The following is a 24439-nucleotide window of genomic DNA, read 5'->3' on the forward strand; positions in this document are numbered from 1 at the left end:
GGAAAATTGTTGAAGAAGCTTAGGAATGTAGGAAAGAGGGCTGTAAAAGGAGTTAAAGATGATAAATGTGACATGAAAATGGGAGAAAAAGATATCCTTGAAGTATAGAGTAATTACTTTGAAAAACTGCTAAATGAAACAAGCAGTGATGACAGCACTGTGGTAAAAAACACTGACCAGGCATGCAGTCAGGAATACATAATCATACTTGAAGTAGAAAAAGCCATCAAAGGCTTGAAAAATGGAAAGGCAGCAGGAGTAGATGATATTCGACCAGAAATGCTGATGTATGGTGGTATAAGAGTCTTACAGTGGCTGCACTGCATAGTTCAGAAAGCCTGGACAGAGGAACGAATTCCCGATGATTGGAGTAGAGCTCTCATAGTACCCATATATAAAAAAGGGAAATAAAACTGAATGTGAGAATTACAGAGGTATTTCCCTACTGAGTATTCCTGACAAGATCTATGCAAGTATACTTGAGAAGCGGTTGAGAGGAGTTGTGGAGGAGGGGCTTGGTGAGGAGCAGGCTGGATTCAGGCCGAATAGAGGCTGTCAGGATCAGATCTTTACTTTACGACAAATAGTTGAGAAAGCATGGGAATATAACAAAGATCTGTATTTAAGTTTTGTCAATTTGGAAAAGGCATATGACAAGGTGCCAAGAGAGAAGCTATTCAATACGCTGCAGTTATATGGTGTGAATGGGGCATTATATCAAGCAATACTTAGTCTTTATTTGAGTTGTAAGTCAGCAGTTAGAATTGAATTAAGTACAGGAGGATGGTTTAATGTTAAATCTGGTGTGAGACAAGGATGTACATTATCCCCACTGTTATTCATTATCCATATGGATCACATTATGAAGGAAAGTGGTATTAAACATGATATCAAAATTGGAGATCTTAATGTCAGCTCTTTGCTTTATGTGAATGATGTTATACTTCTAAATAAATCTGCTACAAGTCTGTAAGATTCACTGACTAAATTGAATAACTGTTGTAATAGATATGGTATGAAGGTCAGCAATAAAAAGACAAAGACAATGAAAATAAGCAGAATCATTGAAAATGTCAACTGCTTGTGAATGGAGAACCTGTGGAACAAGTAAAACATTTCAACTACTTAGGCACAATTTTTAGTGAAGATGGTAAATTAAATATAAAAATAGACAACAGAATCAGCAAAGCTGGTATGGTGGGAAGTCAACTGAATAAATTCATATGGAATAAGAGAGAAATGGTGTCGAGGCTAGCTGGTGAAAGGACGTACTGCCGGAGAGCTCCTGAAAGATTTGCGATTTTTGTTGATTTATTAATATTTTGTTAGATTTTATTGTGTAATTTTAGTATATTATGGTAGTTTTATTAGTGTAGTTAGTGTACTAAAGTGTTTTATAACATAATCTATGTCGGAAGTCGCCGCTAGAGGGATTCGTAGTGTGTAGTGTTCGTGAAAGCTCCTGATAAGATAAGTATTATTTTCAGTTATCGTTGTTAATTTACTTTAATATTGCGTAGTGTTGTTTGCCTTGCTTTGTTAGTGCATCTGTTTGTGTGTTTTTGGTGTTTATAATTTATAATTTGATAAAATACGTTACTAGTATGGCTCCAGTATGAAGGAAAATGGCAGCCAGTAATGATGGTTCGCCATCTTCTTTCAAGAATGGTAATGTAAAGGAGATGATTCAGTGTACTATCTGCGAAATGTACGCTTTGCGGAGTGCGGTCAGAGTGTGGTTAGATGATAATAAAGGAGTGAATGTGTGTAGAAAATGTAGGGAGAATGAGGAATTGAAGAGTATTTCGGATTGTGAGTATGATATTTTTGTCAAACTTCACAATGAAGAAAATAGGGATATGACAAGAAACGGCGAGGTTGTACCAGAGAACTGTGAGAGTGTGAATGATAGTATTAATGGTTTTACAGAGAATAAAAAAGATGAGATAGATGCAATGAGTGAGATCGCATTGTTGAATGGTACGATACAAAGGGCAAAACAGCAGCTAGAGTGTATGAGCAAAAGTTGACTGAATGAACCAGCCAATAATAAAAAGTATGACAGGAAAAATAGGCGTATGAGTGTGAACATGAACAAAATGAAGGATAGAGTGCTCTATGGAGACTCGTTAGTACGAGGTGTGTTAGTGGAGGATTTGACAAAATCGTACCAACCTGGTGCGACCATAAAGGATGTAACTGAGTCTATTAGAGAGCAAAAGGAAAGGGTGAAAGAAATGATTGTTGTGGCAGGTACGAATGATTTGAAAGGAGATAAAATGGAAATGATAGAAGACCTGAATGAATTGTTTGAGGTAGCAAAAAAAAAGGGTGAGAAAGTTAGAATGATTAGTCTTTTGTCACGGTATAACAGTGAAATGTTTAAAAGGAGGGCCATAATTGCGAATGACTTTATGCGTGGGTTATGTATGATGAGTGGTGTGGAATTCGTGGATGTGTGGAGTGAGTTCGATGGGCGAATGGATCTATATAAGATGGATGGCTTGCATTTGAATGGTTACGGTGTAAGGAGACTTGAGAAAGTGTTGCTGAATGTAGTGGATGTGCAAATTCAGGGAAACTAGATTTATTAAGGGAGGGGGTAGATATACAGTCTTTAGGGAGGCAGTTGAATGTATGAATGAATATAATATGCCCGAGCGAATAAGGACAACAAATCAGAGTGGGATAGTTAATATAAGGCATCAAGGTAGGGTTGGAACTAATGGGGGTCTTAAATTCATGTACACTAATGCTAGTAGTATTAGGAACAAGAAGGAAGAGTTTTGGGCCATGGTTGGCACTTCCAGACCACAGGTTATTGGTATTAGTGAATCATGGCTGACTGTAGATGATATAGCTAGTGGGATTGAATGTGATGGGTATAGTGTGTTCAGGAATGACCGGGAGAATAAAATGGGGGGAAGAGTATTGTTGATGTTAGTTGATGAGCTACAGCCAAGGAGAATAGAAGTTGAATTGCAGGATAGAGAAAAGAGCACATTTGAGGCCATTTGGTGTGAGATTCTGGCTAGCAGAACTAAATATACAATTGGGTGCTGCTATAGACCAGGTGATGGAAAAGATGGTGGTGACAGTATGCACAAGCAAATAGAAGAAATGAGTGGAAGGAGGAGAGGACACATGGGAGTAAGGAATTGGATTTTATGCGGTTATTAAGGGATAACTATCTACGACAGCATGTAATGGAAAATACTAGGATTCAGAGTGCTTGACCTAGTAATTGCATCTGAGAATTTGGCTGTAACGAATATGACCACGTTGCCACCAGCTGGTGAGAGTGATCATAGGATCTTGACGTGGGAGGTAGCTAAAGGTGTGGAATTTTCAACTAAGACAGGGTACATGTGGAATTATCGGGCTGGAAAGTATGACAAGCTTAGGAGTTTGATTGGTTCAGTGCCATGGCATGTACAACTGCAAGGACTAGAGGTTGATATTGCATGGGAGGCAGTTAAGAAGTGTATGCATGAAGCAATGGCTGACTGTATACCTAGAGTCTGAATAATAAATCAATTAGGGGTTAAATGGATGAATAACACCAATAAGCTCGAGCTGCAAAAAAAAAAAAAAACAACTATGGAGGGAATTTAAGGAGAAAGGTGACCGGCAGGCACATGAACGGTATAAAGCGCAGGCAAGAAGGGTAATGAGTGTGGTAAGAAAAGCAAAAAAGGATTACGAAAGAACATTGGTCATGCAGGCTAAAGAGAATCCTAAACAGTTTTTTAGATATGTAGCAAGTAAAAGGAAAAATTTCATGGCAGAATGATTTTAAAGAATGCTGATGGTAGGGAGGTAACTGAATCAGTTGATATAGTTGAGTTACTGAGTGAGCACTTTGCAAGTATATATCATCCAGGTGGTGATATTGCAGAAACGAATAAACCAGCAGATTATACGGGAATTGTGGTGAATGAAGTGGAGGTGAGTAGTCTATTGCATAACCTCAATGTCAATACATCCGTGGGATTGCATGGTATACCAGCTCATGTCGTACGAGAGGCAGCTAAAGAATTGTCAGTACCCTTGACCATTTTGTTTAATTTGAGTCTCGGGTCTGGGTTAGTCCCGAGGTGGTGGAAAGAGGGGAAAATGGTTCCACTGCATAAAGGTGGTTCCAAGACTGCTGTTGAAAGTTTATTTTTCACTTGGTTAGAGTATAATAAATTTAGTTTAATCCTTTATCCAAGTGTGAGCAAACAAAGTTTGCGCCTGAAAGTATCTTGAGGACTGGGGTAAGGTGGTGCAACACCAGGACACTCCTTGCAAAGGTGGAGCAAGATACCAACACTCCTATCTCAGTATCTCCGATAATGCAAAACACATCTCCTTGTGGATATGTCTAATGTTATGCATTAAGGGATGGGCCACAACCCAGACTAGTTTCGACCTTTATTGAGGCCTCTTCAGTGGGAGCCAGGCCCAAGTGGAGATACCAGGCAGAAACATATAGGTAGAGATGACCTGCTAATGCTTCTGCCTGGTATCTCCACTAGGGCCTGGCTCCCGCTGAAGAGACCTCAATAAAGGTTGAAACTAGTCTGGGTTGTGGCCCATCCCTTAATGCATAACATTAGACATATCCGCAAGGAGATGTGTTTTGCATTATGGGAGATACTGAGATAGGAGTGTTGGTAGCTTGCTCCACCTTTGCAAGGAGTGCCCTGGTGTTGTACCACCTTACCCCAGTCCTGAAGATACTTTCAGGCGCAAACTTTGTTTGCTCACACTTGGATAAAGGATTAAACTAAATTTATAAAGACTGCTGTTGTAAATTACCGACCGATTAATATATCAGGAATCATTGTCAAGGTCTTAGAGAAATTAGTCAAGAAAAGAATACAGGATTGGATGGATGAAAATGGGATATTGTATGGGGGACAACATTTTTGTGAAGGTTAGATTATGCCTCAGTAACTTGCTCATGTTCTATAACACAGTGACGGCTGAACTGGATAGGGGTAACGGGTTTACAGTGATACTACTGGACCTTGCCAAGGCCTTTGACAGGATACCACATGGAACCCTAATCAGTAAACTGGAGCAGATGCGGATAGATATAGGGTTGGTGAGATGGATAGGAAGGTGGTTGAAGGAGAGATACCAGAGAGTGGTTTATGCAGCAGTGGAGTCTAAAAGACGGCTTGTGACTAGTGGTGTGCCGCAGGACTCTGTTCTTGGACCACTACTTTTCAATTTGTTCATCAATGATATAGGAAAAGATTTGAGAGGAAGTGTTCACTTGTTTGCTGATGATGCAAAGTTGGGTAGAGCAATTGTGAGTGCACAGGATGTCAAAATGTTACAGGATGATTTGGATACTTTGGAGGACTGGGCTAGGAAAAATGGATGTCAATTTAATGTGGCAAAGTGTAAGGTTATGCACTTTGGGGTGAAAAGAAAAGCAGCAGTATATCGCATTGGTGGAACCGTACTCCAGGAGATTGATGAAGCCAGGGATTTGGGAGTATTGGTGGATAGGGAATTGAAGTTTAGGGGGCACATTGCAAAAGTGACTAAATCAGCTCATCAAATCACTTGGCTTCTGAAAAATACTTTAACATGCAGAGACAAACAAGTTGTTGTTCCTCTGTATCGAACCTCGATAAGACCCCATCTGGACTACTGTGCCCAGTTATGGGCACCAGGGTTTCTTCGTGATGGGGAGGAAGTGCAGAGGATCCAGAGACGAGTGACCGAGATGATAGAAGGTCTGTGGAATGTACCTTATGAGAACAGATTGAGGATTTGTGGGTTGCAAAAATTGGTTGATAGGCGGAAAAGGGGTGATATGATTGAGACATTCAAATTACTGAAGGGTTTCTATAAGATTAATACAGAAGATATTTTTGAAAATATGACTGGTGGTGGGAGGACTAGGGGCCATGCATGAAAGCTGAGCAAGAGCGTGGTTGACAAGGGTGTTAGAGCTAGGTTTTTTACTTGGAGAGTGGTGAATAAGTGGAATAAGCTTCCAGAGACTGTTGTGGGTGCTATGACCGTGAATGAGTTCAAGGCAAGGTATGATAGATACTGTGTCAATGTCGAATAGTTGTTCTTGACATGATGTTAGGCCCTCCCTCGATGAGTCTATCGACTCCTTGGAGTTGCCCGGAACAATAATAATAATAATAATAATAATAAAAAAATTAGTCGGAACACTAAATTAGCTGTATACAAAACAGTGTTGGAACCAGTTTTAAATTATGGATCTGAGAGGTGGGTCAGAAGTAAAACACTTGACCAAAGACTAGAGACCGCAGATATGAGAGTCCTGAGAAAGATTAGTGGCGTGAGCAGATAGCATCAACAGCAATATCATATTAAAAACGAGGATATTAAGAAACAACTTGACATTGTCAGCATCCAGGAATGCGTTAGCAGAGCTAATCTCAGGTGGTATAGTCACTTAAACAGAATGAGAGACGACAAATTAGCAAAACAAGTGTTCTCTGCCAGGTTGGCAGCAAAACGACCCAGAGGAAGACAAAGATATAGGTGGATTGATACAGTACAAAGTGGCTTAGACGATAGAAATATAAGATCTGATAATGTTGGAGTCTTGTCAAGTAACAGACTGATTTGGAGGAAAATTGTAGATAGGAAGGTAGTAATGATGTATTTTTTTTTTTTTCATGTAGTACTATCATATCCTGTACACCCCTTGAGGTATTTGGGAGGAATTTGATGATGATGATGAGATTGTTCAGCTCAGATTCACCTACAAAGACCATCAAGATTATATTTTACTTCATGAGCAATAAGTCTGATTTGGCTAGCCACGACTTATGCACTATGCATAGAATTCACTGGAATAAAACTAATATTCCAAACTAGAATAAAGTCTTACACAGACATTGTTTTTTTACTTGAAAGATTCTATAAAGAATGTTGTAAAGTCCACATTCACAGACCAAACCTCAAAAAAGGACTATCTTAAACTTTCCCAAGTTTGGGAAGTCATCCTAAGTAACATTTCTTCATCCCATATTTTATGAATTAGTAATTATTTAAATTTATTTCTTTGAATTCTAATAGTTGTAGATGGAGTTATCCTTCTGCAGCTACTAGCATATATTGTCACACATGCATTTTAAGTGTTGTTCTAATTTTGTTTATCTCATTTCATCTGTATGCATTAATCATGGCTAATAAACCTAGTCAAAAATTCTGCAAATAATAAATAATTATTCCTTATGTAAGTATCATATTTCATTGCTATTTTTATCATTACGTATATCTGTTTACATCTCTATATTTAGTACTATCAGTGAGCATCAGAACAGATGTTTCTCTAGTAGTGATATAGACATTTCTATAACTGCAGGCAAACTACTGACTAGGATTACTAGGGTTTTTTTTGGCTTCAATATTTCATTCCAGCATTATCTTTTTCATTAATGCTATCCAGAATGCCTAATAACCTCTATGTCCCTTTGTATTGCACAAAACAATCTTGAGTATGATTGTTTTTTTTGCCAAGTGCAAAACTATTAAAAACATTGTCTGTACAGTGTAAATGGAATATTATACATAACACAGCTTATACGTAATTTGCAACACACACCTGTTAAAAATTAGATAATTAATTAAAGGATGTTCAGGAAATTATACATAGTGAAGACAACAGAAAAAATCTTGGATTTTTATGGTATCTTTGCTGTTATGTATAATCTATATGGACCACATTATTAAGAACACATATTAAAAGTGGTATCCAAATAAGAAATAATAAGCTTAGCTCTTTATTCTATGCAGGTGTGACATTATCCTCTTCCATAAATCTACTATAGGCCTTCAAGAGTCTTTGGTCAAATTAAGTAATTGCTATGGCAAATTATGCTAAGAAAAGCAGCAATAAAAACATCAAAGCCTTGAAAATAAAATGGACAGGAAAACAGGGCATTGCATGGATTTTCTCAATGACTAAACAGCTAATGCATTTTACCTTTTCATTCAATACTAATGAAGATGGCAAATTAAATAAGGAAACAGCTAATAGAATAAGTAAGGCTAGTACTAGAAGCCAAAAGATTTATTTAGAATAAGACAGTAATCTTAAATAGCCCAAAATACCAAGCAATAGTAGTCTGTGGACTCCTTGGAGATGTCGCAAATAATAATAATAGTATCGATGTCAGAATGATATGATATCAGAAAAGAACTTGACATTATTAATAGTTCATAAAATTCATAACAACCAGAACTAGTCTATGACAGTTGGTGCTTAAACAGAAGGAGAGATGAAGGATTAGTAAACCACATGTCTGAGGCAAAAATTATAGGAAAAATACCAAAAAGACAATGGAAAATTAGTCATGAAACATTGCATTAGAGTGAATATCATCTGGATGTACTAGATAATATTCACATTAGGGACATGAATGTCATTCATGTCCCTAATCCAAGCAAAGCCTCAACAGGTTCTCTACAGGCACAAAAGGACATTATAAGCAGCAGCCGAATAATTTGCTAGCTGAATGGGAAGCCTCCCAAAGTGTTACCAACAGGTTTGGTTCCATGTACTATATGGTGGCCAACTTGTGAAAACCAGTTCACTGCTATGCCCTCAAATGGACGCCATGCCTTGCAAGGCCACCACCCACACTGCATGTAAAAAGAAATGGAAGGAACAGAAACCAAATACTCTACAGACAAAATGTGACAATAACCATTCACACTTCCAATAAATCAGGGTGATGTTCTAGTTGGCATTTCCTTAAACTAAGAAAGTTTAAAGAAACTAATGATTTTAAAACAGCAATACTCACTTGCCAGAGCCCTGTTTGCAGAAACAGGCCATACTACAATAAGGTGGAGTTGACTTAGCTGTAGAAGGGTATATGTTGCATGCTACCAGTTAATTAATGGTCCATGCTATAACTCTTTTATTTCAGAAAAGTCTATGTATACTGAAAGAAATGTATACAAATTTGCCAGTCTGGTTGACTGAATGGAGACATATCTGCTCTCACCAACCAAACGGCTGCAGATCCGAATCCCATTGTTCAGGATGGATGTTTTTAGATGCGAGATAAATTTCATCACCAGATGAAAAACTCCCATCCTTTGAGATTTTCACAGAGTAAATAGCTGAGTGAGTGAAAAGATGTCTTTAGTGGATAAGAATGGCAAGCTTTTTTAGAGGCTAAAGAAGAAATTGATGTGATGTGTTTGTACTAAGAAAGACTACAGGTAAATGTCAGTCTGAGAAGTGAGATCTGATCCAGTCTGGTGATGTGTATATTATTAAGGATAAAGGAAAAGCAAATAAAGATTTTTTTTTCTGAGTGAAAAAATGTTTTTTAGCACAGAAAATGACTAAGTTATCCTCACATCATTGAGGAATATTATCATTAGACTCCCACAGAATCCAAAGACTTCTGTTGCACACACTCATCATGCTGTGTGTTAAATGCATTCAATCAGAATCTACTCTGTATGCAATAAACCTACTCCTCCCTGCTTATACCCTCCTTGTACAAATTGAACGGATGGCCTCTTTCTCCCATTCTATGAAAAATATCATCCTCATTAATCTGGTTTATATGTCTCAATCATATGTCTAATTAATCTAACTTATATGTCTCAATCATACCCCATCCCTTCTTATCCTATCCACCAGACTCTGCAAACTGCATTCCCTCAATTTATCTTCATACTATGCCCAATATACTAGAGATACCACCTTAGTCAATTGCCCCTGGAATCTTTACAATATCTCCTCATCCATTTTGAAAACTAGGTGACAAAATCTGAGCAAATCTGTCAGGTAATGAGGGGGGGGGGGCTCCGTCTTGCTGGAAATGTAAGAATTCGTCATCGTCATCTAATTGTGATGGTATTAGGTAACCAAGTAGCATGTCCAGATACACACCACTAGTAACAGTAGACTGAAAAAAAAAGAACGGTCCATACACTTTTTTCTTGTTTATGACACAAAAACGTTAGCCTTTGGGGTGCCGCAAACATGTTCTATGATGGATTTTCGCTTCCCCAAATTCTGCAGTTATGAGTGTTTACTTGCCCACTTACATGAAAAGTGCACTCATCACTGAAAATAATCGTGTCCAAAAAGTCCTCATTTTGTTCTATCCTGCTGATCATTTCGGTACAGAAATCCTGGTGTTATCTTCTTATCGTCTTTCTTCAAATATTGTACGAGGGTAAATTTGTAGGGCCTTAAATGTAGACGCTGTTGTAAAACACACCACACAGTCACATGTGAAATTCCAATTTTTTATGAGATGCTCGTATGATTGACTTTCCAGGGCTTCTCTGGAAACTTTCCTGAACTTCTTCCACATCAGCAGCATGTGGCCTTTCCTTTGACCTTGGATGATGCACAGAACAGTCTGTTTCCAAAAAATTCTTGTGCCATGTGTAGATCATGTGCTTGCTAGGAGTGTTTTTGCCATATTACATGCAGAAATTTCTCTGAACTTGTGTTTTGTTTTGTTTTCTCAAACCAAAACACACAACGTGCACACTCTGCACCATCAAAAGTCGCTATTTTCAAATGATATGACGTATCACATCATCTAGTGTTGTCATTTGGTGATAAAGTTATGTGACCAAAAATTGATGTGTTTCACTACATTATGATACTCACTCAGCTTTTGTACATCTTCTGAGTTATTCTCTATTCTCCTGAACATAAACCTTTAATCCATTAGTAAATCATTTACGGCTTTCAACATATACACACCACATATATAACATGCATATAGCAGCACTCAATGTTCAAAATGCCTCCCTTTTGCCCAAAGTTTGTGAGGCCACATATTGATGGTGGCATACACACAACATCCAATAGAAATCCTGCTATTTCTCGCTCCAAATCCACCCTCAGGATGGTGACACTGGGATGTCATTTCTTGTAGGCTACTCTCTCTCTCTCAAGTTATGACCACAATCTGAAGTCCAAAAGATTCAGATCGAGAACTTCCAGACAGCCAAATCAGATGGTTATATGTGGTCGGGTATATTCGTCTACAACTACTAGTTCAGGAGCCAATACCATAGGTTCCAGCAAGGTGTTCTTGACACACTTTGGCAGAGGTTTTGACCTCTTTCTCACAGAAATAAAACTTGGATATCCCCTGATACGTTACCCCAACCACCAAACCATCGCTGATGCGGAGTGATGAATCGCTGAATCCTGGATGCTATGGCATGTGCTGTGCAACCATTCAGGTCATACCTGTTCGTTCTGATCAGGTATGACCTGAATGGAAAGTTAAATGACTCTTCAATGGTGAAAATCTCATCTGTGAAGAGGATATCTCTGTGTCTGCATACTTCCAGAGAAGTGCCTTTGATTTTTATCACCGTCTGCTACATAAGTTGTGGTGTTAGGAAGTGTCCAGTAGAAAGACGGTAGGTTTTCACCTCCAAGTCATCAGTTAGTACACATGGCATCGTTCAGCTCTCGTGACATCACTTTCTGCGTTCTCACAGGATTGCAGCAGAGGCATGTGTTCACAGACCTCATAAGCTGTTGCGCCCTAATGCAACCTGTTCTTTGGCAGTCAGATATGTCTTTTGTATCGTTATAAAGGTTAATAGTACAATATGCAAACATCCTACTGATCCTGAGTGTTTTTAGTGCATTGAAAATAACAGTTGGCTGCATTCCAACTTTGTGAAGTGCTATTACATTATCTCCCCATACAGCTGGACAACTCTCTCTCTCTCTCTCTCTTTCCACTGATAAACAGACAAATGTTGGCTGTACACACTGGCACTAACAGAATTGGGCTTGCACAATTCATGCATAGTGCAGAAGTTGTAACAGTATTTACAGCAAGACTGTGTAATTTACCAATTGGAATGGTGTGGGAAATGGAAAATTGTACTATGAGACTTATTTGTACCACTTGGTATTAATATTAATATTGGCATTAGTGAAACATGGCTGACGGAAGAAGATATAGTTAGTGGGATAGAATGTGTAGGTTATAGTGTGTTTAGGAGGGAGGACAGAGAGAATAAAATGGGGGGAGGGGTATTATTGATGATAGCTGATGAACTGCAGCCAAGGAGAATTGAAGTTGTATCGCAGGATAGTGAAAGGAGCTCATTTGAGGCTATTTGGTGTGAGATTGAGACTGGCAGAATAAAATATACAGTTGGATGCTGCTATAGACCAGGTGATGGAATAGATGGTGGAGATAGTACGCATAGGGAAAGTGATGAAATGAGTGGAAGGAGGGTAATTATTATGGGGGATTTCAACTATGGTCACATTGATTGGAAGGAGGAGAGGACACATGTGAGGAAGGAAAAGGATTTTATTCAATTATTAAGGGATAACTATCTGAGACAGCATGTAATTGAAAATACTAAGGGTTTAAGAGTGCTTGACCTGGTAATAGCATCTGAGAATTTGACTGTAATGAATATGACCATGTTGCTACCTATTGGTCAGAGTGATCATAAGGTCTTGACCTGGGAGGTGACTAAAAGGTGTAGAATTCTCGATTAAGACAGGATATATTGCGGAATTACCATGTGCGGGCAAGTATGACAAGCTTAGGATATTGCTTTGGTTCAGTGCCATGGCACATTAAACTGCAAGGGCTGGATGTCGATAGAGCATGGGAAGTGGTCAAGGAGCATTTACAGGAGGTAATGGCTGATTGTATACCTAGGGTCCGAATAGTAAAACAAGTAGGGGTTAAATGGATGAATAACACCATTAAGCTTGAGCTGCAAAAAAAGAAACAACTGTGGAGGGAATTTAAAGAAAGGGGTGACCTGCAGGCACACGAACGGTATAAAGTGCAGGCCAGAAAGGTAACGAGTGTGGTAAAAAAAGCAAAAGCGGATTATGAAAGGAAACTAGCTTTGCAAGCAAAAGAGAATCCAAAACAGTTCTTTCAATATGCTGCAAGCAAGAAAAAAACTGCACACGGCAAAATGATTTTAAGGAATGACGATGGTAAGGAGGTCACTAAATCAGTCAATATAGTGGAGTTACTGAGCGCGCACTTTGCAAAAGCATATCATCCAGGTGGTGACATTGAAAAAGTGAAGGAACCATTAGTTTATACGGGAATAGTGATGAATGAAGTGGAGGTGACTAGTTTATTACAGAACCTTAATGTGAACACATCTGTGGGATTGGATGGTATACCGGCACGGGTCTTGCGTGAAGCGGCTAAAGAATTATCAATGCCCTTGACCATGTTGTTTAATCTGAGTCTCAGGTCTGGCTTAGTCCCGAAGGTGTGGAAAGAGGGGAAAATAGTTTCACTGCACAAAGGAGGATCCAAGACTACGGTTGCAAATTACCGACCGATCAGCATATCTGGAGTCGTTGTCAAGGTGTGAAGGGTAGATCATGCTTCAGTAACTTGCTCAAGTTTTATAACAAGGTGACGGCTGAACTGGATAAGGGAAATGGATTTACAGTGATACTGCTGGACCTGGCAAAGGCGTTTGACAGGATACCACATGAAATACTAATCCGTAAACTACAACATATGGGAATGGATATAGGGTTGGTGAGATGGATAGGTGGGTGGTTGATGGAGAGATATCAAAGAGTAGTTTATTCAGGAGTAGAGTCCAAAAGACGGCCTGTGACTAGTGGTGTGCCGCAGGGTTCTGTTCTTGGACCACTGCTGTTTAATCTGTTCATTAACGATATAGGGAAGGATCTAAGTGGAACAATTCATTTGTTCGCTGATGATGCAAAGTTGGGTAGGGCAATAGTGAATGCAGAAGATGTCAAAGTCTTGCAGGATGACTTAGATAGATTGGAGTTCAGGAGAATGGATGTCAATTTAATGTGACAAAATGTAAGGTTATGCATTTTGGGGTGAAAAGATTAGCAGCAGTATACCACATTGGTGGAACTGTACTCCAAGAGATTGATGAGGCCAGGGACTTGGGAGTGTTGGTGGATAGTGAGATGAAGTTTAGGGGGCACACTGCAAAAGTAGCTAAATCAGCTCATCAACTCACTTTGTTGTTGAAAAATACCTTGACAAGCAGAGACAAGCAAGTTATTGTACCTCTGTACCGAGCCTTGATAAGACCTCATCTCGATTACTGTGCCCAGATTTGGTCACCTCGGTTCCTTCTTGATGGGGAGGAGGTGGAGAGGATCTAGAGGCGAGTGACTAAGATGATAACATGTCTATGGAATGAAACATATGAGAACAGGTTGAAGATTTGTGGGTTGCAGAAACTAGTTGATAGGCGGAGGAGGGGAGATATGATTGAGACATTCAAATTGCTAAAGGGATTCTATAGGATTAATTCAGAGGATATTTTTGAGATCAGGACTGGTGGTGGGAGAACTAGGGGACACCTATGGAAGCTGGGCAAGAGTGTGGTTAGCAGGGGTGTTAGAGCTGGGTTCTTTACTTTTAGAGTGGTAAATGAATGGAATAAGCTGCCAGAGTCTGTTGTGGGTGCTATGACGGTGAACGAGTTCAAGACAAGGTATGATAGATACTGTGAGAATGTAATCGCATAGTTGCGTGGACATGATGTTTAGGGCCTCCCTCGATGAGTCTAAGATTACAGTTTTACTACTTTTTATGGGTGGGATACACAGATAAAAAAGAGAAATTATCACACCCTTAAAGAACGATGCTACAAGAATTAAATATGAAACAAAAAATAAAGATGGTTTGCTCTTCTCATCCACCAGTTTCTCAACATGGCTACTCATAAAGGCATTAAATAAATTACTCTTCTCTAAGAGCCAACTCCTACAATTGCAAAAATAGATTATAAAGGCATCATTGCAATTTTTATTTCTAAACCAGTCAATATTAGAACTACTTTTAAAATTGTTCACACCCCACAGAATTCTCCGTTTGCCAAAAGAACACCATTTTGAAAAAACATCCATATATATATGAGATTTCATGTACCTGTTGTAAAGTTTATGTCAGACAGATAGACTGAAAGAAGTTTTGAAATCCATAAAAAAAAAAAAAAAGAACATTGGGGGGGTTGAGTATAAAAGAAGTTACCTTATTACATTCTTTTTCTTAGAGGAATATGAAATGGAATGAATCTGTCTTGAAGCCTTATCTAGAAGAAAATCTCTTTGCAAGATGTTTAAGGAATCCTTGGATATGACACAATCACAGGGCATCTTAACAGATTCAGTGCTACTGACACTTTAGAACATCAAACTGGCATATGCCACTGTCACTTCTAAGCATTGTAAGATGCATTTCTATGCTTCATAACTCAGTCTGACCTGGTCAGTCGAATCATGCTGATGTGTAGGCACTGCAGCAAAGTTATTCTGAATTGCCTGGAGACATTCTGCCATAAATTCATAAATGAGTGACAGCAAATATCTTAAACAGGAACCACAGCATTATACTTCAAGACATCTGGAAATCTCTTATATGTTTGGGTAACCTATCAAGTATCTGTTATGCTATGAACCATCTAAATACCTTGTGCAACAATGATTGTTTCATGTCTGATATGTCAAATGATGCATATGACTAATCTACATTATTATTATTATTAATGTTATGCATTTCGAAACCAACTGTTAGAAGTAGTATTCAAATTTTTTTGTATATTCTTTGGTGTTTATCTTCATGATAAAGTTGCTAATAAACAATAGAACCTGTAGAAGTTTAGCTTGTTATTATTTTTTATAATAAATCTAAGAGAAAATCCTGCAATTATAGTTTTCTGTTAATTGGTGATATTTATCTAAATTGTGTTATTAAACATAATAAACTATTGGAGTGCTTACCTATTAGCCTGAATTCCTTCAACACAGTTATTAGTAAAAGAAACAGCACTATCTGCTATTAGACGTATAGAACGTAGCACATTAGATACTATCATTGGTTTGAAGACATTAAGTTCAAAGTGACCATTACTATTTCCAATAGTTACTGCTACATGATTTCCCATTACTTGCGCTGCCACCATTGTAATAGCTTCACATTGTGTTGGATTTACTTTTCCTGTGAGAGACAAGTGAAATGTCACATACAGATTACAGAAAAATAAACATGGGTCACAGAATTTTATTATTATGCATAATGAAACATTTTATTTTCTTGTCTATGTGGAAAGCTAACATTTCAGACTGATAATAAATATCATATTTAATTAAGATGTGTTATATATCTGATATATATAATATACACAGATCATATACCAGATACAGCAATATTAACACAAGATTATTAAAGAATCTGGAAAAATCATTCCTAAACTGTTAATAATCTAAGAACTCAGGCCCTGCCATTAAATGAAATGCTACAAATCTATTTTACAAAAAGTATTATGTGAATAACATTTATAAAAAACAACCATCAGTGTCTTTGTAGTCTGTCAACAAAAGTTAGAACTCATAATTCCAGTAAGAGAGAGTCACCTCCCCACCCCCCCCAACACAATACCATTTCTTCTATTGTCGACTGATATGTTCATCCTTTCCATAAACAATTACATCTCTTATTCTTTCTTCATTTCAAAATAACTTCAAATTTTAATTATGTATATATGCTTATCACCATAAATTAATCTTAAAACAGAAAGAATGTATCAAGAAAATGATTCAAAACTATTCGTTTACTGATATATGTTAAGAACTTTTTTTTTTTTTTTAAATATCTACTACAGATACATGAACAGTCCTAAGACCTATGACAGAATAGTACAATGGTTAAAAGAAGAAAGCACTTGATGTGTTTCTCAAAGACCTGAGGGTTGCAATCAATTGGAAAAAAACAGCATAGGAGGAGGGAAAGAAGGAGGAAAATAAGAAACTGGTTTGTTGAGTTCGGAACTGAACTCTACATATATGTATATATGAACAGCTGCGCATATATACATATATGTATATACAGTATAGCCTGTTTCCACAAATGGGGATCTGCCAAATCTGGAAAAGCATTGTCCTTGCAAAAGTATATCTTCCCTGGTTGGAAAAAATGCCAACTAGACATCTAGGTAGTAGATATCTTTCATCACCCAGTGAAATACCACCATCTTGCTTATTAAAGACCTGAAGTGGCTGCAGTCATGGTCATGTTTGGTTGCTAGATAAAGGGTTCCGGTTTCTGCCCCCCCCCCCCCCCCCCCCAAAAAAAAAAAAAAAACATGCTCTTCCCACATGCAATGAGAGTGATAGCCTCAATGACATACCAATCTAACTGTAGGGGGCTTGGACCTATCCCCATTCGAAGGTAGAGCAATCCCTCGATTAATGAGTTCTATAAAACAGGCGTATTAATCAAAAAATTCACTTATCGAATATAATAACCTACGGGAAAAGTATAATTCATTCCTCAATTTTTGACCCTTAATTTTTTTTTTATAAAAGAATTAAGGTATATCTCAAGGCCTAGTTAATGGAAAACCATGAAGCTGAAAGACAATACAACATATTCAGCATATACATTTATTATTCTACTTCTTAAAAAAGAATTGAGCTAACGTAGTTTAGCGGCCATTCTGTTTCTTTTTTTAATACAAAAGACGGTATGGTCCTATTGCCTCTTCTATAACTTGTGCAAATTTTACTGCTTCTCTCTTCATCAGGTTCAGCCTCTAAACACTGCTGCTCAAAAACTTCGATTGTACGAAAAATATTTTCAAATTGTTTCTGTGAAATATTTATGGGCATCTAAGTGATTAGATTTTCTTCATATTCTTCAGGATCTTCCAACTGTGCATCTAAATTTAGCAGGTTGGAATTGCTCAATTTCTCAGAATGAGATTTAATTAACTTAGATTCATTTGAAAAGCCTCTAAAATCATTTGCACAATGTGGAAGAATGTGCTTCCAAACAGCTCGCATACTGCTAGCAGTAATTTCATTCGACTTTTGTGACTTTATAACCAGGCTGAGATTTCTCTGATTTGGCCAGAAAAGTCTTGGAAGGCATTTGCTTCCAAAAAAGACTGGTTTCGTCGACATTAAATATTTGTTGGTCAAAATAGTCCACTTCTTCCACAATTTTCTTCAAAATTTCTGGATAATTTGCAGCCACCTCCTTATCTGCACTTGCAGCTTTGCCTGTAATTAGAACATTATGCAGGCTATTTCTCTTTTAGATACACTCAAACCACCCAGAACACTAGCCTGGAATTCTTCTTCTTTTCCATCATTGATAGCTTTTTCTTTCAAGGGTGTAAGGTTATGTAATATGTTTTTGATCCTATGAGGTCAGTGCTTAGCAGGATTGTTTTTGGTTACAATTTTTGATCCATGTAGTGAGAAGTCTCTCTAATTCAATCATTATAATACTTTGATTTCAAGTGCATGCATGATGAACTTGAAGCAGCTTTCCCTTTCTCTTTGAATTCAACAGTTTTGCTTAAAATTCTCGTATAGTTGATTCACCCAGTTTTGTGTTCTTGTCCAATCTTTGCTCTGGACTCACCTTGTTTTTTTCTTTATTATTTCAAGTTTTTCTTCTAATGAGATTACTTTTCGAACCATTTTCACTTCCACTTTTTTGTTCACTAATTCTTTCACTCATGATGAAAGGTTGGGAAAATACTTTAAAATAAAAAAAAAGTAAGAAAACAATTGCGAAGGAGGCACGAGATATGATCACCAAATGCTATGTAATTAGCAGACAACATAAATTTTGGCAGTAAATTTGAAGCATAGTGTACATGGAAACAGTGTAGTATGCCATTAAAAAATAACTTTGTAAAATGTTTTAAATCGGTAACTAAATTATTTCAGGGGGTGCTTCAGGGTCAAAGCTGTATAACTGAGAGGAGACCTCCACATAGCCTTTAAAGGAATGCGGAGAACTGACCAGGGCTTCTGACCTAATGTCCAATCTTCACCTTTTCGTGGTGCACCCTGTTGGTTAACTACTTGGATACTGACCGAACGAGGATGGACTGGCAATATGGGATTTAGCCGACCAAACTGTATTCCTATTGGTTAAAACAAAATACAAAATTATGGTACAACATGACAAAATTTCATGCCGGCTGGGACGTCGCCCAGTTAAACAAGGCCCCCCGTTTTTTTCGCCAGGGACCCAGGGTGAACTACAAAAAAGTCAGCTACTGGAACAAATCTGAAAACACACCCCAACTCAACATCACCAGAGTTAGAGATCAGTACTATCAACATAAGAAGCCTGAATGGCAAAGAAATGGAGCTAGCTGAGGAATTAGATAAGTACCAGATCGACATAATAGGGGTGACTGAAACAAAAAAGACAAAAACTGGTGGGTTCTTTCTGAGCAATAAATACAAAATGTTATATTCAGGCAATGACAATCAAGGAAAAAGAAGGAGTAGCCATAGTATTCAACACAAAATACGAGACTAATCTTCTTGAATGGCAGTCAGTCTCAAGTAGAGTGATTTGGGCAAATATCAGAATGGGGAACTGGACAATGAGATTTATTTGTGCCTTATGGTCCCACAGAAGGTTCTACTAAGGTAGAGGTGGAGGAATTTTTTGAGGCTCTAGAGAAGGCTACTGACACAATGAAAAAGGAAAAGTTGGTCCTTGTTGGGGATCTAAATAGCAGAGCAAATTTTCTCCAAAATTTGGAGAAAAGAGCAAAGCTAATACTAATAATAATGGCAAATATCTGTTGGATTTCTGGTCAGTACATTGACTGGTTATTACTAACACCATGTTCCAACATGTGCACAAATTCACATGGAGAGAAGAGAAAAGGATGGATTCATATTGTGGATCACTATCCACAATAACATAGTCTCATTGACTAGGTTATTGTGGATAGTGATGTTTTCACCCTGGTACAGGACATCAGAGTGTACAGATGATTTGAAATTGGAAGTGATCACTATTTAGTCTTGAGCAGGATAAAACTGTATTTCATATTGAAAAGAATAACATATAAGAAAGTTTTAAAGCGAATAAAAGTTGAGCAGCTCTAAGATGTGAACTGTAGACTAAAATACACAAAGATTATTGAAGGAAAAATGAAAGAGTTTGAGAACAGGAACCAAATCTTGGAGATTCAGTGGCAAGCCTTGAAGAAAACCCTGATTGATTCAGCTAGAGAGGCATGTGATGAAGTTGTCTGCAAGGATAGAAAAATTAGAACTCCATGGTGGACACAGGAAGTTAAAGAGGCAGTGAAGGAAAAGAAGAAAGCATATCAAAAGTTCCTGGCAAATAAGTCAGCTTGTGCTCTTAGAGAATACAGAGACAAATGTAAGAAAGCTAAACAGTGTGTAAAACTAGCTAAACCAAAGTCATGGGAGGACTTTGGCAAGAATATAGAAAATAAATATCAAGAAGGTGGCAAAATATTCTGGAGGTTGTTGAAGAAGATCAGAAATGGAGGATGTAAAAGGAATTAGAGATGACAAAGGTGATATGAAAACTGAAGAAAAAGATATCCTTGAAGTATGGAGTAATTACTTCGAAAAATTTCTAAATGAAACAAGCAGTGATGACAGCACAGTGATAAAAAATGCTGACCAGGCATGCAGTCAGGAATACATATCCATACTCGAAGTAGAAAAAGCCATCAAAGGCTTGAAATGTGGAAAAGCAGCAGGAGTAGATGATATTCAACCAGAAATGCTGAAGTATGGTGGTATAAGGGTCTTACAGTGGCAGCACTGCATAGTTCAGAATGCCTGGACAGAGGGATGAATTCCCAATGATCGGAGTAGAGCTCTCATAGTAACTATATATAAAAAGGGAAATAAAACTGAATGTGAGAATTACATGGGTATTTCCCTACTGAGTGTGCCTGGTAAGATATATGCAAGTATACTTGAGAAATGGTTGAGAAGAATTGTGGAAGAAAAGCTTGGTGAAGAACAAGCTGGATTCAGGTCAAATAGAGGCTGTCAGGATCAGATCTTCACTTTACGACAAATAGTGGAGAAATCATGTAAATATAACAAAGATCTGTATTTAAGTTTTGTCGATTTGGAAAAGGCATATGACAAGGTGCCAAGAGAGAAGCTATTCAATACGCTACAGCTATATGGTATCAATGGGGCATTATATCAAACAATACTTAGTCTTTATTTGAGTTGCAAGTCAGCAGTTAGAATTGAAGGAAGTACAGGAAGATGGTTTAATGTTAAATCTGGATGTACATTATCTATATGGATCACATTATGAAGGAAAGTGGTATTAAACATGATATCAAAATTGGAAATGTTAATGTCAGCTATTTGCTTTATGCGGACGATGTCATACTTCTAAATAAATCCGCTACAAGTCTGCAAGATTCCCTGACTAAATTGAATAACTGTTGTAATAGATATGGTATGAAGGTCAGCAATAAAAGACAAAGACAATGAAAATAGGCAGAATCATTCAAAATGTCAACTGTGTTGTGAATGGAGAACCTATGGAACAAGTAAAACATTTCAGCTACTTAGGCACGATTTTTAGTGAAGATGGTAAATTAAATATGGAAATAGACAATAGAATCAATAAAGCTGGTATGGTAGGAAGTCAATTGAATAAATTCATATGGAATAAGAGAGAAATTAGTCGGAACACTAAATTAGCTGTATACAAGACAGTGTTCAAACCAGTTTTAACTTATGGATCTGAGAGCTGGGTCAGAAGTAAAACACTTGATCAAAGACTAGGTACCGCAGATATGAGAGGCCTGAGAAAGATTAGAGGCGTGAACAGATAGCATCAATGGCAATATCATATTAAAAACGAGAAGAGAAATGAGAGAGTAAAGAGTGAGTCTGTTGCCATTTGATAATAGTGTATCAAGAAGACATTGTCAGCATCGAGGAATGCGTTAGCAGAGCTAATCTCAGGTGGTATGGTCACTTAAACAGAATGGGCTAGGAAAGATTAGCAAAACAAGTGTTCTCTGCCAAGTTGGCAAGAAAACGACCCAGAGGAAGACCAAGACATAGGTGGTACTTTGTACCACCTATATCTTGGTCTTCCTCTGGGTCGATACGGTACAAAGTGCCTTAGATGATAGAAATATAAGATCTGGTAATGTTGGAGTCTTGACAAATAACAGACTGATTTGGAGGAAAATTGTAGATAGGAAGTTAGTAATGATGTAAATTTTTCATGTAGTACTATCATATCCTGTACACCCCTTGAGATTACATGGCAGGAATTTGATGATGATGATGATGATGAATTATTTCATTCTGGCAAGTGATTTTTTTAAAATAGCCGTAAAAAATGTATAGATAGAAAATATTTTTAAAATCTGTAATGTTTATTTTTAAGATGTATATAGGTGCATAATCGAATTTGGGTATAGAAAAAAATGACAAACTAATCAGAGGTGCATTAATCGAGGGATTGCTGTATAATTTTTCAGCAGGCCAGCCGCTAGTTAGTACATGGGACCAAAACAGTTAGTAAAAATTCTAGAGGCATCCCAATCAGCTAGCATCAATCAACCACATATTTTACTAGTTTGTGACTGGAGGAAGACCAAATACTGTGACTGCAAAGGGAACTGTCAACGTCATGTATGAACAGGAGACTGAGTCTCTTCTGTGTGAGTAGTATGTTTGACGGCATGCCCCACTTCTTTTTTATCTCTTCCACCACCAAACACAATGACCCACAACAACAACAAAATTATTTTACTGTTTATTTCAAATATTCTCCCACAAAAAATAGTTAAAGAAAACAAAAAAAAAAAAAAAAAAAAAATCCAATCATAAAAAAAAAAACAGTAATCCAACCAAACAACCCACCACACAAATTCTTACCAAAAAAAGAAAAAAGTTTCCGCATCCACTTCACCACATCTGTGGCCTAAAGAGCAATGTAAACGATGTGCACTACCACCACTAATAGTCATCTAAACCAAAACTACTATTTCTATTGGAACCCCAACTGGAAACCTCAACAGTCATTGTCCACTTCAACTACCCAAACTACACATTATATTCTTTTTTGCCACAAGGGCAGCACTTGTGCATTCATCAAAACTAACATACTATGCTAGAGACTGCAAATCCTTTTCATTTGAATCCTTACTGTTTGATCTGCTTTGGCTCAAAATTTCTCCACCAAATCAACCTGCCCATTTCACATGCTCCCCTGTATCACTATTCAAACTCTGTCAAGCACTCTGACCTCTTCAACTACCTCTCTCTCTCTCACACACACACACACATATATATATATATATAATCTTTAGAAAGTTTATTTTTCACTTAGTCAGACTATGATAAATTTAGTTTAATCCTTTATCCAAGTGTGTGTGCAAACAAAGTTTGCGCCTGAAAGTATCTTCAGGATTGGGGTAAAGTGGTACAACACCGGGCAACTCCTTGCAAAGGTGGAGCAAGCTACCAACACTCTTATCTCAGTATCTCCCATAATGCAAAACACATCTCCTTGCGGATATGTATAATGTTATGCATTAAGGGAAGGGCCACTACCCAGACTAGTTTCGACCTTCATTGAGGTCTCTTCAGTGGGAGCCAGGCGCAAGTGGAGATACCAGGCAGAAGCATTAGCAAGGTCATCTCCTCCTATAGGAGCTGCCAAACGGTGCGCCACCTTTTTATTAAATTACTCTGGATTTAGAGAAAGCTGTTGAAAGTTTATTTTTCACTTGGTCAGACTATGATAAATTTAGTTTAATCCTTTATCCAAGTGTGTGCAAACAAAGTTTGCGCCTGGAAGTATCTTCAGGATTGGGATAAAGTGGTACAACACCGGGCAACTCCTTGCAAAGGTGGAGCAAGCTACCAACACTCTTATCTCAGTATCTCCCATAATACAAAACACATCTCCTTGCGGATATATATAATGTTATGCATTAAGGGAAGGGCCACTACCCAGACTAGTTTCGACCTTTATTGAGTTCTCTTCAGTTGGAGCGCAAACTTTGTTTGCATACACTTGGATAAAGGATTAAACTAAATTTATCATAGTCTGACCAAGTGAAAAATAAACTTTCAACAGCTTTCTCTAAATCCAGAGTAATTTAATAAAAAGGTGGCACACCGTTTGGCAGCTCCTATAGGAGGAGATGACCTTGCTAATGCTTCTGCCTGGTATCTCCACTTGCGCCTGGCTCCCACTGAAGAGACCTCAATAAAGGTCGAAACTAGTCTGGGTAGTGGCCCTTCCCTTAATGCATAACATTATACATATCCGCAAGGAGATGTGTTTTGCATTATGGGAGATACTGAGATAAGAGTGTTGGTAGCTTGCTCCACCTTTGCAAGGAGTTGCCCGGTGTTGTACCACTTTACCCCAATCCTGAAGATACTTTCAGGCACAAACTTTGTTTGCACACACTTGGATAAAGGATTAAACTAAATTTATCATATATAATCTTTACTTTCTGCAGTCAAAATACCCCAATAGTGAAATCATCCTTCTTGGAGATTTCAATGTCCACAAATCATATTGGCTCCCCTTCTTCAGTTTCACCGATCAAGCAGCCAGGGATGATGAGGTGTTTGCCATCAACAATGATCTATCTC

General features: G+C 37.8%; 1 protein-coding gene across 1 annotated transcript in view; it reads right to left on the reverse strand.

Moving 5' to 3' along the window:
* The window catches only part of LOC150102454 (fumarate hydratase, mitochondrial-like), a 182460-nt gene that overhangs the window by 4278 nt on the left and 153743 nt on the right, over positions 1–24439 (reverse strand). Inside the window, exon 9 of the mRNA XM_090399629.1 lies at positions 15767–15983. Within this exon, the coding sequence (XP_090255755.1) occupies positions 15767–15983 (217 nt within the window). The remainder of the gene's footprint in view (positions 1–15766; positions 15984–24439) is intronic.

Source organism: Typopeltis vanoorti, chromosome 10 (genome assembly GCF_054136105.1).
Source record: "Typopeltis vanoorti isolate ZY-2024b chromosome 10, IOZ_Tvanoo_1.0, whole genome shotgun sequence".
Classification (NCBI taxonomy): Eukaryota; Metazoa; Arthropoda; class Arachnida; order Uropygi; family Thelyphonidae; genus Typopeltis; species Typopeltis vanoorti.